The sequence below is a fragment of the Filicampus tigris genome, chromosome 1 (genome assembly GCF_054856515.1).
Source record: "Filicampus tigris isolate MCC_2025a chromosome 1, RoL_Ftig_1.0, whole genome shotgun sequence".
Taxonomy (NCBI): Eukaryota; Metazoa; Chordata; class Actinopteri; order Syngnathiformes; family Syngnathidae; genus Filicampus; species Filicampus tigris.
The window spans coordinates 10,402,174-10,416,100 of NC_141217.1; the positions used below are offsets into that span (position 1 = coordinate 10,402,174).

A 13,927-nucleotide genomic window follows, 5' to 3' on the forward strand; every position below is an offset into this window, starting at 1 on the left:
CACTGCACACACACCAGCAGGAGCACACACGTCATCAGTTGAACCAAACTACAGTACGGTATTATGTTACCACTTCCAAGTCTTGTTAACAGTGGTGTGCACTCCATGCAGTGCCTAGGAGCCACGGGCCTTTTAGCCCGATCGTTCTTTATCCAATCAAATGCATTTACAAAGTTCTGGTGGGCGGGATCAGAGCCAGCAGTCTGAGGATCGATACTTAACATTGAGCACTATGGATTGGATATCGATATTGTGGTATCGATCCGCCCATCGTCAGTAATATACAACTGCACTTGCACTTTACTGTTTGTAAATTTACCCTAACGCCGTGCACTATTCAAAGAGTGTGTGTGTTTAAAGAGGCAGAGTACACTCTAGCCACGGACTGATGGCCACGCCTCTGAATGGTCAATGCAAACAGCGAAGTTTGTTCTTTGAGAGGCTCCCATTACTCTATTCAACAATACAGTACAGTACTTTGTGTTTCCGAACAGTCGGCGTGAACCACGACGCGCTCTAGGTGCATTTCGGAACGCGTCCTACGTCAACAAGTACCCGGATATTGGACCTTCCATTTTTTGTCACCGTAGCAGCGCTTTGGGAAATTGCCGCCTGTTTATTGAACAACATAATTTGGCGGGTGTACAACAGATCCGAGGAGTAAGAAAACTTGCTTTTAAGACACCTTACAGCTCACGGTCACTGTTGCCGTTTTACTTGTAGCTCACTTCACTGTTAAGTGAATTCTGTTGTAAGGTTATTTATGTGCTTTAAATATGAAGCATTCCGACGACAGTGTGTCACGCTAAACTTGCTTAGAGACTTATAGGCTAGCTACCCTAAACCGACGCTGTATGCTAATGTAGCCGACGGAGGGTCAAATACATTTGACATTTGTGACGTTTTTTTCTTTTAAATTCATTGTCTTCAGAAAAACAAAACAAGAAAAACGTTTTACAGTAATTAGTCTTCACGACAGATCGCATATAGTACCTGCACACGTACACCCACAATTTACATAAGGTTCACGAGATTTGGCTTTTGGTTGACATTTTGGGATAAACCTCAATGCACTACAACCTTTACAAGTGAACTCAATTTGACATCTAACCTTGAATGTTTTTTTAAGTCAAGTAGCGTCACTGTCTGTGCATGTTTCCCTCCCAGATGTTTTGAAGATAAAACTAAATTCCACTGAAGCAAGAAGAATGGCCTCAGAGGTACAGTATAACATGTCATGTTGGACACTATAGTTTCCCAACATGTATTGAGCCAAGACGTGCTCACACACCACCACACAAAAGTGCTTGAAAAAGATTACGGTCTTCCCTTTTTTTCCCCCTACATTACCATAAATGGAAATGCCAGTAATCCGTTCTAGCCAACCAAAAACACAAACAAAAAATATTGTAATATGTAAAATAAAAAGAAAAAAAAGCACAGCAGAATTGTGTTTTATAAAAGCATACAGTAATGACAATTAAATCAAATGTACAGAATTGCAGTTTGTGCATCATGGTAATTCAATGAGCATTGTGCCGTTCCTTTTGTTGAGTGCATCTTGGCCAGGGATTTGAATATTGTAGTATTATTAAATAATCAAATATTTGGATAAAATGTGTATTTTTTTAATAAAAGAGTAATTATGAACACAGAAGAGAAAATTAAACATTTAACTTAAAGGGGGAGTCAACCACAACATTTTCTTTACACTAATATGTTCTATGTGCCTCCATTAGTCAAATCACGACATTCTGATTAAAATGGTGGTTGCAGAATATGAGTTAAGTAGTAAAATCCATCTCATTGGGCGGCCATTTTGTCACTTGCTCCTCAGATGAAAATGACATCATAGTTGCTCAGGAGCAAACGACCAATCATGGCTCAGCTTCAGAAAATAGGTGAGCCGTGATTACTCGTTATCTGAGCCCTGAGCAACTGTGATGTCTTTTTCAGTTGACAGAAAGTAGCAACTGCTGTGTTTGACTAGTGGAGGGCAGGCGCCTAGTACATATTATTGTAAACACATTCTTTGGGTTGACTTCCCCTTTCATGAGAAACGACTAGTTTGTTTTCTTTTTTATATAATCAACAGATTCTCTTTCTTAAATTCACAATGTGCATTGCCCAATAGCATGCACTGTACATTGTTTTTATTTAGTTATTTTTTGCAGTGGAGCATATATGTCCCAAATGTACGTTATTACCCGGGCAGGAATATCCATCAGCTAAAAAGCTAAAAGTATAATGAAGCAATTGTGGAAGCTCAATGACAATTGAAACATTTGTATTTGCAGTTGGAGGAAGCACTCACTGATGCATTCAAGAGCAGAAATGTTACGGCCCTGAGAGGATTCCTGCGAAACTACACAAATGAAGCTGTCAAATGTTCTGTGCAATTTCTCAAGAAATTGGATAATCTTATCACTTGGGTCAGATAGTTACATACTCTCTTTTGTAATGGATGATGTGGTCCATGTTCTGGGTTCGACACTCAATGAAACCATATGTATTTTTTTAACAGAGCTTGGATGAAAAAGATTTCAATGCTGCATGTGTAGCTTTTGCAGTCCTCCATAATTGTGGGAGGAACCTGAAATTTCCCACGGGCAGTCAAGGAATTACAGGAGTAATAGATCAAGGCTTGATCCAGAAGATAAGTATATTAACTATAAACACAAGCAGTAAGTAGATGAATACATTAGAAGTAGGGATGTAATTATTTATCGAAAATCAAAATAAAATTGATATAAATACTTAAAATATGCATCGATGTAAAAAAAATAAAATAAAAGAGTCCATTCGCCAACGCCATGTTAACCATAGCTGCACTCTCATGTCTCTGCTGTAAACAAACTGCATACGCACATTGGGTAAATTACTTGACACTAGAACTGCCAGGATAAGATTACTAACACGACAACTTCAACGATCAAAATCGTCGACAGTTAATTTTAATAGTGGATGCGTTGTTTATTTCTATATCTAATTATTTGTCGCTGTGTTTTTCTGTCGAAAATGAAAATAAACAGTACTTAGGCTATCTTCATTTCACTGCCGACTGCCGCTCCAGTTTGTCAGCTAATGTCCACCAGACTCCACCATCTATTGTTCTACTACATTCTACATATGCACCTGTCTTGTTTTATGTTAATAAAGTCGGCCAATCTAACACATGACGTGCTAAATCAACAATAGCATTTCACATCAAAACAACAGAACAGACATAACATCAGCCAATCACATTCATGTGCACTTCAGGCACCTCTAGGAAAGCATAAAATCAAAGCATTACAGCACCTAATGCAATAACCTAGTCTATGGTGCCCTCACCTGTTGAACTCCTCCACCTGCAGTCACATCCAGGTAATGGGAAATGTATTGTATTGAATTGTACTGTCATTCCGGTTAGAGCGCCCCGAGTGGTGGAAGAAAAATCCACAGAATAGCCGCACCGGACTTTAAGCCACACAGCTCAAAATCTAGGGAAAGTCGCGGCTTATAGTCCGGAAAATACGGTAGTTTAGTTTTAGTTAGCACAGTGCATTTCCCTAAGTTTACTCATATGATTTCAGTCCAACATTTAAAAAAAGGCTCGGTCGCCAAGAAAAGTTAAATATGTTACCAGGTATTTCTTTTTTTATAGGTAGTTTTGTAGTAGTGCAACTCAGCACAGTGTATAACTTTTGGTTCCATTTTAAAATGCACTCAACATTCACAGCTAAAAAAAAATTAAGGCCACAGTATCGCCCTCAATTTCAATTACTCCATCATTTATGAACATGTCAGGAATGCTGGTACAAGCTGCAAAGTTTAATACAAGTTGAATGTACTTTCACTTAATTGTCTTTATTATAATTTGTAAATACCTTAAGAATTGTTGCTGTAAAATACAAATGGTCATATTAGAGCCTGGTGCGATTATACCGCGATTTACATATGATCCAATTAGTCGACTAATCGTGACTACTGTTGGTGATTAATCGACTAGCAAAATAATAGTTTGTGGCAACCCTACTTGACACGCTTGTACCAAACATCATTGGGTATTGCGTTTGTGGATGGCTGCAGCACCACACTAGCACACAGAAACAAGCATGGCAGCGATAAAAAAAAAATGAAATCAAATCGAAAATCGATAACTGGAAATTGAATCGAATCGGGCTTGAGTGAATTGTTACATCTCTAATTACAAGTAAAATACTTGTTAATTAATCCGATTTTTGTGCACATGTTTCAGTGGTTTAACAAATGCAAGCAACTGTGGATTCAGCACGGACCACAGTGGGATAAATCCTTGTCCACACTGTCAGAGGACTTCTTTGATGCTGTAACGGTGAGCTAGTGTCTGAAAAGCCAGTACATTGTACTTCCACATATTCTAGTGTATCTAATGAAGTGATTGAATTGCTTTTGTGACAGATGATCCATAAAGCATCCAAAGAAGGTATGCCTGTTAATAATACTTTTTTTGTTAATGACTTTATTTGGGACATTTGTGGAGAATGTGAACCTCACACGAGACTGCTGAACATATTGATAACATCATAACATGTTTTTTCTGTGCATAGAATAAGCAACATAAAAACAGATATCCATTGAAGATATAACATTTAGTTCAGAATTTCAGAAATTCCGTGATGAATTTTGAATGGCTGCAATGCCTCATATATTTACAGCAATGGTGGGAATCCAGTCCTTCATGTATTCTGTTGGCCAGTTGGTAAATGATACCAGAGTTTCCATTGTCATCAGAAAAGAGGTTTGACTTGCCAATTGTGATGATCGTTAACCTTTGCCTCATTGCATATCCTTGAATCTAATAATGTCCACACAGGCAATCAATGCATTGAATATAATTCTGAAAAAGGTCACGGCATCACCTGAGAAAGAAAAGATCCTGACCTCACAGAAGGCCTCAGATATTATGTATGTCAAAATCAGTTCAAAGTGTTTTTACAATTAGTGAAATTAGTTATTTAATTATGTTAACTCTGCTTGCTCGTCCTAATTCCACAGGACGAACCTGGCTGGTCATATTATGCAGTGTGGGGGTAATCATCGTTTTCAACACCATATTCCTGTTATTTTCTCCTTTCATCCATGCACACATTCAAAACTGTATCACAAAATCTGTGTGTGTCAGATTACGATTTACAGGTTGCACTGATTGAGGTATTATTCCGAATGACCACTCCTGACCAGAGGAAGAAGCTGACAACTCTCTGGTTCAGCATGGCTCAAGTAGCATGTGCCTTTGACCAAATCCATCCTTCAGAGTTTGAGGCGGTAAAGTATTCATTACGACATGATGTTCTTGTCCATTATTGGCATTTATTGTTTATGGCACTACCTGAAATGCATTGTAATTGGAATGGCACTTTTCATGTTTAATTTTAGGATTGTCGCACATTTCTGATCTTCGTGAATGGATTACAGGGAGACAGTAGAAGGTACACCCATGAAATAAAATGTAACTTTCCATGATGTGTTTCCACAATTGCTGTCATAAAGAGGAAGTCAACCCAAACATATGTTTTTCTATGCAGAGCCACTAGTTGAAATACAGCATTCTGATTAATATTGCGTCTGTGGAATGTAAGTTAAGCAGCCAAATGCACCCACTTTTAGCCATCTCAGGGGGTGGCCATTTAGTCACTTGTGTAGACTGAAAATGCCATCGAAGTTGCTCAGGGTATAGATAGCGACCAATCATGGCTCAGCTTCAGAAAACAAGTGAGCCGTGATTGGTCGTTATCTGAGCCCTGAGCAACTTCGATGTCAGTCGACAGAAGTGACAAAATGGCCACCGCCTGAGCTAGCTAAAAGCGGGTGGATTTCTCATATTCCACAAACGCAATATTAATCAGAATGATCAGAATGCTGTGTTTAGACTAGTGTGCATGCATAGAAGAGATTCTGGAAAAAAAAAATGTTTGGGTTGACTTTCCCTTTAAAAATGGGAAATTAAATGTTAATATTTAATTTGAAGGATTCATTTTATCTTTTGCTAGAAATATATTGAGAGTAATAATGGCCAAAAGAGGCGGTTAAGCAATTAGCACATCTTACATCTCTGAGGTACAGTGTTCGAACAGCTTGCGTCATCACCTCCTATTTTGGCTATGTTGTTTCTGTGACAAAAGTCCTTCGGCCAGAAACGAAAAAGTTTTGGGGAATTTTTGGCAGAAAGTTTGCTGACCGAATTTTCAGTGCATTCCTTGTAAAAACCTATTAAAAAAAACGATACCGTAAAAATAGGATAAGGGACTACTGGGCTGGCCAGCGAATAGCGAAAATTCACATGTAATTGACGTCCATTTAAATGCACTGGGGAGGGCAAAATCTTTTTTGTTTTTTTTTTACGCCCCAAAATTCTTCAAAAAACACTGATAAACAATTTCTCAAATCAAATTGCCCAAATCGGATTTTTTCTTAAATGTCATCTTTTTATGTACTTGTTCATATTACAAAAACAAATGTGACTTCTTGAGCCACTGTTTTTTCCCCATTATGGTTCAACAATGCTTACTTGAGGGGAGAGGGAAAGGGCGGTTGTTAAGGAGGGGGCAGAGGGTGGTTGGCAGGCACGCAGGACGCTGGTGTCTTTGTTTGTTGTCAGGTTTTATTGATTGATTTTAAACTTCAGATTTGCGTATGTTGAATGATTCACACAAATAAAGTTGAGTTGCATTCTAATGTGGTGACACACATGCGCACAACGCACGACGTCAAGTGTATTGCACCCAAAAAACTGGGTCACGTGGCACAGTAAGTAAGTAAATATCTTATATCGGCGGAGTAGCGAGGCGGGAGGCGGTAGAAATATTTTGGGGATATGCGGCGACGCTCCCATTTCATAGAGATGTCTGCCAAATATGATGTCACGTCATTGCCGCGTGGTCAAATGAATCCGTTTGCAAGGATGAACTACTACTTTGAACGATGAAGCGCGATCGATATAGTGTGGGTTCACTGTGTTCTTCATTTCATTTACCCCTTGAACAGTGATTTTTGATGGATGTTGCAACAGTGATGTTGGTTTCAATTCATTTCACCTAAAAATGTCCTCCTTGCTGCAGAGTGAAGTCGTACCCATGTTTAGAGGCGTATCTGGACAATTTCAAGGTCAGTAGCTGTGGCTCTTAATTACTGTAGGTCTTGGTTGAGCACATTGTAACAACACAAAACAGTGGTTCAAATAACAATGGTAATTGGTCTGTTTGATGTTCGAGAATGCTAGTTTCTTGTGTATGATGCAATTGTTCTAAACAATAATTGCTCATGCTGTCAGCTTTTGAGACCTGCTGATGACAAGCTTGACAAATTCTGGATTGACTTCAACCTCGACAGCCAAAGCATCTCTTTTTATTTCTCATATGCTGATGAAAAGTCTCTGGTATGTTAAGGTTGATATTAAATGTAATTTTTTTTTGTTTCTAATATATATATGTACGTACATTTGAATGATTGACTTTTGGCATCCTCTTAATGTAGACAGGTCTCTGGGATTCAATCTGTATTCCGGAGAATGAAATCCACAGCTACACTGTTACAGGTACATTGTATACACTTAGGCTCCATTCTTACAATACATGGGAAAGTGGCACAATTTTTTTTTTTTTTTTGCTGTCAAGTGGTATAGTTTGGATCATGGCTATGTAAAGAAAAAAAAACCTGCACGGAATGTAATATCCTCTGATAGGACTCATGCCTTTTACTCATATCATAAATGAACAGATCGAATGTCATTGTCACCGTCATTGCAAGCTTGCCATCAAACTAAAGAGATCAGACATCTGAGTCAGGTCAACATGAATAAACATGTTAAAAAATATCTTCTGTAAATAAAAAACACAGCAAAATTTCACAGACAGTTAAATATGGTTGAAATGATACAGTGGAGCTATGGCAATTATTAAATAAGTAAGATAATTGCAGATGACGGCCAGTGGACTACGGTTTTCTTTTCGTTACTGTATAGCCTTATTCCAAAGTGGATTTGATTATCTTTCCCATGGAAGACACATCAATCAGATGTGGAGCTAAAGACCTGGGGCGTTATATACAAAGACCTGTTAGAATCTAGCGTACACTGAAATCCAGAAAACTCTGTACACCTGTATGTATAAAAACATTCAGATGTATGAATTTGTGCATTCGCATGAATTTAAGCACATTTCCCTTGTGCATCCCAAACAACGGGAAATTGAATGGACATGTTGAGAGTACCTGATTGCCCTATCCACAACTACATTTTAAATACGTATATCATAAATTGGCCCTGCATTGTTCTCCTTTTCTGCATGATCATCAAATTCAAAGAAAAAAAATTCACTGAACTCACACACTCTTCACAGCACCAATTACACACCAATGTCATTTAATACCAATGACAATGTCGTTTAATACTGACAAAGCAGCCATTGTTGTCAACGGTATTTTCTCCACCTCTTTGCTTATGCTTTTACAGTATATCCACTCCTGTAATTGCAAACACCGTGGTGTGTTAATTGTTCATGTGCTTCAGTTGCGCATATAGTATTTTCATTATTTAAACAGTGTCTTAGCATCCTCTCTAAGTGGGGCCAAAGGATCAACAGCTATAGAAACGTTTTCACAGCAATTTCACTCCTGATACAGCTGTAAAAAGAACATATGCCCCGTTTTTGTGCGTATGGTGCACATTAAGGCCTCAGGTCTGGGGGCAGGCCAGGGACTTGGTATAAACAGTATGTGGATAATGTGGTTGTTTAAGGCCACAACCGCTAATTGGGGTAATGTTAATTCCAGAGTTGCAATGTGTGCTACAATGTGGGAACTTTTTTAGCCACTGACCGGCCCCGAGTCAACCCTACTACAGTGTCTTTAACAAATATTTGACAAGTCATATTATGGGAGCGTTGCGTCGGGCATTGAGTCTTGCTACACAATCTGTACGCGTTAATGGTGCCGTGTTTGACGAGCTCCCTCCTGCAAGCCTCAATCAGCCTACAACGCGCAGACTGTCAGCAAAGTCGCAATCGGGTGAGTGGAACAATAAAATACGTCTACAATATTGACAAAATTGAGGCAGCTGTGGTTCAAGTATAATTAGAGGTGTCAAAAGTAATCGATCGACAACTAATTGTTTATCAAATGAATCGACAACTATTTTAATAATCGAGTAATCGTTTAGAGCCATTGTTAAACTTAAAATTGTCCAAATCCTCTAGTTTCTGTAGTCCTTCATGAAAGCAGACTCATTTGTGTTTAATAAAAATAAGACATTTCCAAACATCTGCTTTTACTTTGGAAAACAATGATTGAACCAGTAAATGAATCATCTCTCACCTCTCATGTTATATTACTTGTTTAGTTGTTTTTGTAATCACTAATCAATTCCAAATAAACCACTAATGGGTTAATAAACAGTAATAGGGTGAAAAATGTTTTTGCAATACTGTACACTTTGTGCCCCCAAAACAATTTATCTGATTATTTTAGGAATCGATGGAATAATCAATAGAATAATCAATTCTTTATAAGTATTCGATAGTGACGGCCCTAACTCAAATACGAATAACTAGCTAACAGTACGTTTATATAAGCATAATGTATACATGTCAATGTATGTTTTGCGGCCCTGCCTTTATTTCGAAATATGTGTGCACATGTATGTGTGTGCAACGTGCAATGGCATCAGTGGTAAAAAAAAAAAAAGTTATCGTGCATATTTTGGAATAAGGCTATAATATAAAATGTGGAAAAATGAACTGCCGTGAACGCTTTTTGCACTATACGTGCAATTTGAGCGTCTGCGCATCCGGGTTGTTTCATATTGTTGGCATCGGGCCAAAACCTCATAAGTCACACTGATGAATTTTATATTTTTTCAAAAATGTATACTACTGGTCAGTCCACACGCCTGGGTGTTATTTTTACACATTACTGACCTATCTAAAGTGCTGAAAAGTGCTTGCTCTTTTTCACGACACAATGCAAATGGTTGAACAAACTTGCCATTTTTGGGGTCTGAAAGCTGACTAATTTGGAGGTACAAGGTTTTGGAATGATGCCAGCGATATGTTGCCTGAGTGTAAACTCAAGCATTTCCTATATATGTCACTGGAAAAGTACACTCATTTAAATAGAAAAGCGGATGTAGGCATTATATTGAAATTGGACGTTTTGACATGCATTGTAAACCCAGCCTTAGATTCCCCTGAATCTAATTGCTTCCAAATTAGTGGGGACAGTGTGAGGAAAGCCCCTTTCATAAAAACCTATTGGAATGAGATATTTGTGAGTCAAGCCATTTCCATCCCAAACGTCATTGCCCTCTGACCTCACAAATGTTCAAATTTACAGAATATATTCCTGGTATTCTGATGCCACTATTTTATCACATACTGTACCTAATAGTGTACCACTAATTAACATGTGATTTGTTTGTGTATGTTTGGTCATTTCCTGCAGAGAGGGCAACGAAACAAATTTTACAGTTACAACTGTGTGAAGTGGTCATAGCGGGCAGCGTAAAGGGATCGAGGATCACCATCAGCTTCTGCTCCACCTTGGACATCCTACAGGCTGTTTGTTCCGTCTATGGACGAGAAAAGAACAAAGTAAAGAAGATATGCACTCCAAAAGAAGAAGAATTTCTGATGATTAGATACATTGTCATCACAGATACTGTCTACCAGTAGAAAAAAATGTAATACAGTATATGTTTTTGATTTTGGAACTTTAAACGTCTACAGTGCAATGACTTTTGGTTTGCACATAATGTCTTCAAGAGGACATTATAAAACAAAATCAGATTTTAGGCTTTGTTCGTGTTTATACACAACCGTTCAAAATTTGGGGTCACCAAGAAATTTCCTTATTTTTGAAAGAAAATCAGTTTTTTTCAATGAAGATAACTTTTAACTAATCATGAATACACTCTATACATTATTGATGTGGTAAATGACAATTCTAGCTGCAAATGTCTGTTTTTTGGTGCAATATCTGCATAGGTGTATAAAGGCCCATTTCCAGCAACTATCACGCCAAGGTGTTTGCCCATTGTGTATGAAGGCTCAAGGATATTAGAAAACCCTTGTGCAATCGTCACCACACCTATGTAGATATTGCACCAAAAAACAGACATTTGCAGCTACAATTGTTATTTACCACGGTAATAATGTATAGAGTGTATTCCTGATTAGTCTAAAGTTATCGTCATTGAAAAAAAAATGCTTTTTTTTAAAAAATAAGGACATTTCTTGGTGACCCCAAACTTTTAAAGGGTAGTGTATTTATTTGTCTAAATGATGTACAGTTACATGTATTTTAACGTTTGTCTAAAGACACCAGCCATAAAGAAAACCAGATTTTAGCAAGTTCGGCCTTCAACCGTCATGTCATCAACCCGTTGTTATGCTGGTTATAGCAGCTTATCCAGGAAGCCCGCTAACCTGTTTTCCGGGTTTGGTCACATGATGTTCTGCATATAATGTAGCAGATTAGCTCTACATACAATATATATTATTCAAGAACATTTGGGGAATTGCTTTAACAAGTCTCCTTCCCCGGCAGAGCACGGTGGTGAAGACATCCGCTGTAAACATGACACTTAAGATTGACATTGAAGAGGACAAATCCCAGGTAAAGTGCACACTTGACTCTGCAATATTTTTAAAACTATTAAACACTTAAATATGTGAGGTCATTATTTGATCCCTTGTAGAATTTGTAAATTGTAATTACATTGCTTAATTTACTCTGGCACTGTGCCGGATTTCTGACATAAGATATTTTTGGACAAGACCCGTCCTAAATCCATGTCTTGTATATGTCCACACCATATGTAATCAAAATAGTTTATCCACCAATAGTAAAAAACATTAAATACAGTGAGAACTAGGGCTGCACAATATATTGCAAAAATCTCAATATGCCAATGATTCTCAACCAAAGAGATCTTCAGGTGTGCTGCGGAAAATTACCGGGTACCCAATGTCAATTATTTTGACCCAAAAAACATTTTCTAATAACATATTTGGGGGTTAATGTATCTGTGCCAACCACATATAGTAACAGGCAGAACAATGAAATGCTCTTCCACTAAATGACTGAAGTTACATAATAAACCTTGTTTGTCTCTGTGTGCCCTGCGATTGGTCATACACACACACACAGTATGGGCACCTCCTGAGTCATTCTGATTCAGAGGCCCACGATTTGATTGATTTCAGATTCAGAGGCCTACGATTCGATTCTGATGCATCACTACAATGGCTTACATTTTAGAGTTCATCTAAAACACTGGTACCTTTTTTAAATTGCATAACTCAAGAAAGAGCAAGGATTTATATTTCACACTTTGACTTTTATTAAACTGACAAGGCAACCTCGTTTACGTGTGTCAACACAAATTTCAATTTTCAGTTGGAAGCATTTGTTGTAACAAATGCCTGTAACATCTCCTATAACAAAACATTTCTAAAAACATTTAAACAACCTGATTTAGCATAACCTGTATTTTATTGCATGAAAGTGCAATTTGCAGCATCTGATTGACATTACTGTGTAACTTCGGAATGAATGCCGCTTTTATTTAACCTAACATTAAGCCCTGAGAAATTTCCATAAAACTGACCAGCTTTATTATTCAAAATATAAACCAACAGCATACTTTGTAACAATAAATAACAGACATTTAACTGCTAAGACTGCAGAAGGTGTGCATATTCTAATTTTTTGCGCGAGAAAAGAAGTGATTTGCATGCTCTGGTGTTATTGTACTACGCAACGGGAATTTTATACCGTGGATCCAGTGTCTGTATCATGTGTCTGTATCATGCCGTGAAACCCTCTTCCTTCCACAACCGATTTAGCGCGCAAATCTGATGCAATGGATTTGGTCATTTTTCTTGCTCTTTCGGCGTTTGGTGGAAGTGTTGCGAGAGCACCTGGCAGAGTCGTTGTTTATCTTCTGCGACGGTCCGCCGTTCGCATCATTCAACTCTGGATGGTAGCGTATCATGTTTGTTGGGTTCTCAAAATATTTTCCTCCTCGTCTCACTCTTCATAAAGAACAAAATGTCTCCAAACGAGGATTGTGCCTCGTGTGAGTTTATCTCTTGTTCCACCATCTTGTCACGTAAGCCTCAGAACAGACGTCTGACATACAAACGCATGTAATCGCTTGCATATCTTTTTTTTTTTTTTTTTTTTTTTTTTAATATATCGCCGCTGTCCTGTGAAATCTCTTATTTTTTTCAGTTTTCTTATTTTTATGTATTAACGTGAACATTAAAAATGTTTCCAAAATTGGACATAAGTGTTTTTCACAGGACAGGACAGACGATACACTTTAAACATCGATTATTAATACCTATAAATCGATGCAGAATCTTTTTAATAACACAAACAATGCATCGTAAAAACGATTATCGTTCACACACACACACACACACACACAAACCTAAACAGAGCTGCAAACTGTTTATGGATTGTCCGTAATTTGTTATGTAAATCTCTGAACGCAACCTCATTACAGCCGTGTATAATATACATAAATATAGTATACATAATTTGGTGTTCCGGACAGCCATCCATTTTCAGAACCGTTTGGAAAAAAAACATGGGTCACATTGCCCAAAAAGGTTGAAAAGGAGCAAAAAACACTATTGATTTGACAACATTGCTTCCGCTGCTGCCTCCGGTGATGTGATGCATCTGCGGAAGCTAGTTGTGAGTAGAGTACGCGAGTAATGCAGGGGATCCAATAATGATTTCCTTGACTGTGTATGGCTGACAACTTAGACTAAAGTGTGGTACGTGTCGTCACTCTCCAGCAGAATTTTGTCCCAGAGAGTCAGGTGTCCCTTGATGACGTTGACAAGAACACTGCCTCATGTCTGAGAACTGCACAGCCGACATCTTTACAAGTGACTTA

At 38.0% G+C, this 13,927-nt stretch overlaps 1 protein-coding gene across 3 annotated transcripts in view; it reads left to right on the plus strand.

The window, feature by feature from the left end:
* The first annotated feature begins 322 nt into the window (after positions 1 to 322).
* The window catches only part of sycp2 (synaptonemal complex protein 2), a 33,525-nt gene continuing 19,920 nt past the window's right edge, over positions 323 to 13,927 (plus strand). For 2 of the 3 annotated variants that reach the window (XM_086051723.1, XM_086051731.1), the window contains exons 1-17: positions 323 to 660; positions 1,168 to 1,220; positions 2,298 to 2,432; positions 2,525 to 2,656; positions 4,232 to 4,336; positions 4,423 to 4,447; positions 4,680 to 4,762; positions 4,838 to 4,929; positions 5,020 to 5,054; positions 5,147 to 5,289; positions 5,401 to 5,453; positions 7,083 to 7,128; positions 7,295 to 7,399; positions 7,498 to 7,558; positions 10,459 to 10,607; positions 11,563 to 11,631; positions 13,827 to 13,919. In XM_086051723.1, the coding sequence (XP_085907849.1) occupies positions 1,209 to 1,220; positions 2,298 to 2,432; positions 2,525 to 2,656; positions 4,232 to 4,336; positions 4,423 to 4,447; positions 4,680 to 4,762; positions 4,838 to 4,929; positions 5,020 to 5,054; positions 5,147 to 5,289; positions 5,401 to 5,453; positions 7,083 to 7,128; positions 7,295 to 7,399; positions 7,498 to 7,558; positions 10,459 to 10,607; positions 11,563 to 11,631; positions 13,827 to 13,919 (1,338 nt within the window). In that variant the 5' untranslated portion in view covers positions 323 to 660; positions 1,168 to 1,208. The remainder of the gene's footprint in view (positions 661 to 1,167; positions 1,221 to 2,297; positions 2,433 to 2,524; positions 2,657 to 4,231; positions 4,337 to 4,422; positions 4,448 to 4,679; positions 4,763 to 4,837; positions 4,930 to 5,019; positions 5,055 to 5,146; positions 5,290 to 5,400; positions 5,454 to 7,082; positions 7,129 to 7,294; positions 7,400 to 7,497; positions 7,559 to 10,458; positions 10,608 to 11,562; positions 11,632 to 13,826; positions 13,920 to 13,927) is intronic. The other variant, XM_086051740.1, reaches the window with a different exon arrangement.